The sequence below is a fragment of the Tupaia chinensis genome, unplaced genomic scaffold (genome assembly GCF_000334495.1).
Source record: "Tupaia chinensis unplaced genomic scaffold, TupChi_1.0 Scaffold000257_1, whole genome shotgun sequence".
NCBI lineage: Eukaryota > Metazoa > Chordata > Mammalia > Scandentia > Tupaiidae > Tupaia > Tupaia belangeri.
The window spans coordinates 3259371-3263961 of record NW_006159737.1 but is presented as its reverse complement, the minus strand read 5'-3'; the positions used below and the strand labels follow the sequence as shown (position 1 = coordinate 3263961).

Genomic DNA, 4591 nt, shown 5'->3' with positions numbered 1-4591 from the left:
GGAGCCCCTGCGGTAACCCACACTGGCGTCCAGAGTCTTCAGTCCTTTCCCGCCATCAAACGTGAATGCGGGTTGCCAAGGAAATCGCCGCGGCGGCCGCGCGGTGCCCACTGCTCCTCCCTGGCCCAGGTCCTGCCCTTCCCGGCGCAGCGCCGTTTCCTGCGCGCCGCAGCACCGACGAAAGCGTGGCGGATTTAAACGTGTTCCCCGCGCCTCTTCAGCAACCGTCGGGGCTGCCAGGGAGCTGGTGAGGCCATCCTGCTCCCGGCACAGGAAAGAAATCCTTGGGCCTCCTGGAAACGGGGGTCCACGGTGTGGAATCGCAGGGGATGCTCTGCACCTGACAGCCTGGACCGGAGCGCGTGGGCCGAGGGAGGGGCGGAAATTTACCCACCCGGCTGCTTGGGCAGCCCCCAGGTCGGGCAACATGGCTGGGACCCCGGCGGCAAGGCTGGGACCCCTAAGCCCCCCGCCCCCCGCCCCAGCCCCATTCCCAGGATGTGGCCCCCCCTGCAGTGGGACGGCTGGGTTGGCTGTGAGTTTGTCTGGCAGCTTCTACTGAGCAGTTAATAGTATAACAACCCGGCTTTGATAAAGCTGAACTAATTACCCCTCTTAATTAAAGTCTTTAGCAGTTGTTTCACTGTTTTGGCAAGAAAACAGGAGAGACTTGTAGTGAGAAAACACCAGAGCCCAAGCTCACAGCAGAGCTGCTGATTAACACTTGAAGCATTTCAAGGACCTGGCACCAGCCACAGTTTGGTGTTCGGCCATGTTTCCTCCTTGAATGGAAGTATATTCGTCTATAAACATATATACACATGTAAAAACACCAAGGCTTCCTCTGCCAGCTGAATACAAGTCAGTATGTGACTTCAGGGTGCAAACAATGGATACCTAGCCACATGACAATATTGTAATGTGTTCGTGGAGGTGTGTGACACACACAACTCCTAGGTGCGGTATTCCCACCAACCTGCTTACTACAAACACATCGGATGGCCCAAGTCTAAGACACGCTTCTGTTAGAAAACTCGATGTCTATCTCTGAGAATTACCAAATTTCATAATTTTGCCCCAAACCATAACTAGTTCAAGAGACTAATTACACTGGGTGAACTTTCAGAGCAAAACATCGGAAATTCCTAATCCAGGGTTCAACTCTTTAAAAAGAAAGAAAACAAAGAAAGGATGATAGGTCAGAATCAGAGATCTGAAACTGAATAAAACAAAGCAAACCCTAAAGTGTATTGATTAAATAAGCATGTTCCAAGGATTTATTTCCGACAGTCAATAAATCAATTTTCACGTGCAAGAATCAAAACCAAAATTCAAAGCCATCCATGATGAACCACCCTTAGCTAGTGTGTATGTGTGTGTATGTGTACGTGTGTGCTCACGAATGTGGAATGTGCCTTTACATGCGCACACATCTCTGTGCGTGTATATAACATATACACAGTATTTTGTTACTTCGTGATAATGATCAGCAGGCATCTTGAGATCGTAGAATCAACACAATGGAAATATATACAATAATAACATTAAAATGGTGCAGCATTCCCCGGGTAGAATAATACAGATCTCAATAAATACAGCAGAAATTTGTTTAAAAAAAAAAAAGCAAACACCATCTCTCCACCCGAGATGAAAGTCTTTTCAAAATAAAATTAAAAAATCAGAAAACAAACCCTCCAAATTTCTCATAATTGTTAGTGCCTACATAGAATATAATACACAAACCCATTTAACAGGTGCATGCAAGAGGCAAGAGGCCGGGGAGTGCAGAGGCTTTTGGTCGGCCCTACATTGAGGGGCCCAACATGCCCTGGGTTCTGCAGATCTTGGACCAGGAGGTACAGCTGTAGTCTGCTGACGCTTAGCAGTAAGGCCCTGGCTGGGACTAGGGGGATCATTGGCCTCATCACTGGTGGCCCTGGTGGAGGCCAGGCTGTAGGGACCCAGGGGGCGGCAGAGGTGGCTGCAGAGGTGGCAGTGTTGCGGAGGGCGGCTGCTGTAGCGGGGGCGGAGGGTCAGCGCCCGGCTCCCCGGTGGTCGTGCGGGTCAGCCCCAGGCTGCTGTCGTGCAGCTTACGAACGTGCTTCTTGAGGTCAAAGTTCCTGCAGAAGCCCTTGCCACACGTAGGGCAGGTGAAAGGCTTCTTGTCATTGTGGGTGTGCATGTGGAAGGTGAGGTTGTAAACCTGGTGGAAAGCCTTGTTGCAGATATTGCACTTGAACTGCTTCTCCCCGCTGTGGGTCAACTTGTGGTTTTTGTAATTCCCTGAAACAGACAAATGACAGGGATGGATTCTGAAAAGAGCTGGAGAAGGGAGGAGCAGGCACAGTGGAGGTAAGGAAGCAAGTGGAAGAGCCACAGCATCCACCTCCGTGCAGGGCTGCTATCGGTGCATGCCTATCCAGGGTTATTTTTAAATACCTATATTTCAGTACACATTTATTAACCAAACTATAGAAAATAAGAACTTGCTGTTAAACAGAGATATCCCGTTGGTATATGAACAATGCCTTTCTTTAACAGTAATGAGATGTGCACCACACCACTGACTGCAGTTTTGGAATATTTTTAAAAAACATCCTAGAAAAAATGACTAACTTTTGGTAAGATTCACATCCCTATATTCTGTACCTTTCTGATGAAATCCTTTGCCACAGAATTCACACACAAAGGGTTTATAGCCTGCGTGTATCCGAGTGTGCGTGTTTAAAGTGGAACTTCTGTTAAACGCTTTGCCACACTGGTTGCACTTGTGAGGTTTTTCCTAAGTGAGAGAAAGGAAAAACAGAATGTAAGGGATTTCGTTATTCCGTGGAATACTGCAAGCTCAAAAACACTTTTATGTCCAACAAAAGCAAACAATTTCATCATTTCCCCCTATCCAGCTAGCAAATTTTAAACAAACCTTCTGCTAAAGAGTAAGGCTTTATCAGTCATTTCTTGGCAAACAGTTCCAAACTCAACCAGGTGAAATTGAGACAGATGGACACACCTGCGTGTGAATGATCTTGTGCCTACACAGAGTGCTGGCTTGCCGGAAGCCTTTTCCACACACTTTGCAAACGAAGGGTCTGGCTCCGGTGTGCACCGGCATGTGGCGGGTTAAGTTATAGTGTGCGTTAAAGACCTTAAAATTAAACACAAGTAAAACAGGTTATTCACACAAACACTTTGAAATCAAACCAGGCAGAGGGCGGGAGAAGCTAACCTTATAACAAGTGTATGCAAACGATTATCCCAAAACAATTAAAAAAAAAAAAGGAAGAAAAGAAGGAAGGAAGGAGGTAAGGGAGGAAGGAAAGAAAAGAGGAAGGTAGGGTCTCCCTGCTACATAATGCTTACCTTCCCACACACTTCGCAAGTGAAAACTTTGGGCTTGGCATTAGGAGAGCCTCGGCTGAAGTCCGAGGCTTTGAACGTGATTTTTTCCGACAGAAGCTGGGCGCTTTCTTTCATGTAATGCTGCAGCTGAGCCTGCGACAGGTCTTTGAAAGCTACTCCAGAAGGGTACTTCTCCACCGCTGGGACCACCAGTTTATTCCTTTCGGCTAAATACGTTTTTGGCTGCGGGTGCAAAGGGGAACTAAGGAAGTAGGAGGCCACCGGGTGGATGTTCACGCCGGCCGCTGGGTGGCACGGCCCGTCACCTCGGTTCAGGTAGCACAGGGCGCCCATGGCGTGGAAAGAAGAGTGGTTGACCACACGCGGCCTTACCAGTTTGTACTGCTGCAGCGGCAGCGCTTCGCGGGCCAGGTCGCCCTTGAGACTCAGCGCGCAGTTGAGCAGGTCGCTGCAGCTAAACGCGGTCGCCGCGGGCGCTGCGGCCGGCGCCGCTGGAGCCTCCAGACTCGTTTTCCGCGGTTCTGAGCCCGTCATTCCTGTCTTGGGGCTGGTGTCGTACGCCACAGGCACGAAGGGGATCATGCAGGGGATCGACGAGTTGAGATGCAGAGAGTGCTTGGGGTCCCCCTTGGGCACGGCTCCCTGCAGGAAGTGGGGAACGGGCAGGGCCTTGGGCTCGGGGGTGCGCGCCATGATTCGTTCGATGGAGAAAGCCAAGGGTTTGGATGTGCTCATCACGTTGCTCCGGGCTGGAGCAGTCGCTAACATTTTGGTGCTCGCGTTGTGGCAGGGGGCGTCCATGTCTGAGTCGCCAGCGTCCGATCGCCGGGGCTGGGCTGCGCCGTCGTTGCCTCGTTCCCTGCTTGTCACAGACCTGCGGAGAGGGGGACGGGCACCATCACCACCAGCAGCCTCCTCCTCCTCCTCCCCAGCATCACCAGCCCCACCTGCCTGCCCAGCCCAATGGACTCCTGCCAGCCCATCGCAGAGTTCTTGGCGCACCAATGACTTGGGGACAATCACTACTTATTTCTATCAATAGAAAGTGTTGTGTCAATAACGCAGCCAAGATCTCGCCAATCGTTAACTTCCAAGAGGAGAAGGTAAACTAGATAATTGCTCAATTCGCTTCCAACAGTCAACAGGAAAACTTTTTTTTTCCTTTGCAGTCAGTGACTACTTTTTATTGGTGAGTGAGGTTCCCCCGCCCAGAAGAGGCGGGGGCGCTCCA

General features: G+C 50.4%; 1 protein-coding gene across 1 annotated transcript; it reads right to left on the bottom strand.

Annotated features, from left to right (window-relative positions):
- Nucleotides 1-1372: 1372 nt before the first annotated feature.
- FEZF1 (FEZ family zinc finger 1) lies at nucleotides 1373-4161 on the bottom strand. The gene is made up of 4 exons (XM_006149213.1): nucleotides 3361-4161; nucleotides 3011-3145; nucleotides 2650-2782; nucleotides 1373-2283 (listed from the first exon to the last, which is right to left on the bottom strand). Exons 1-4 carry the CDS (start codon nucleotides 4159-4161, stop codon nucleotides 1925-1927), a joined length of 1428 nt encoding a protein of 475 aa, XP_006149275.1. The 3' UTR covers nucleotides 1373-1924.
- Between the last annotated feature and the right edge of the window lie 430 nt (nucleotides 4162-4591).

Bases quoted from the DNA above. Each gene is read 5' to 3' on its own strand.
- FEZF1 (XM_006149213.1), bottom strand. From the start codon at position 4,161: ATGGACGCCCCCTGCCACAACGCGAGCACCAAAATGTTAGCGACTGCT. The intron at 2,783-3,010 runs GTGTGTCCATCT...TCTCTCACTTAG, and splicing joins ACAAGATCATTCACACGCAG to GAAAAACCTCACAAGTGCAA. The intron at 2,284-2,649 runs GTACAGAATATA...TGTCTGTTTCAG, and splicing joins CAAAGGATTTCATCAGAAAG to GGAATTACAAAAACCACAAG.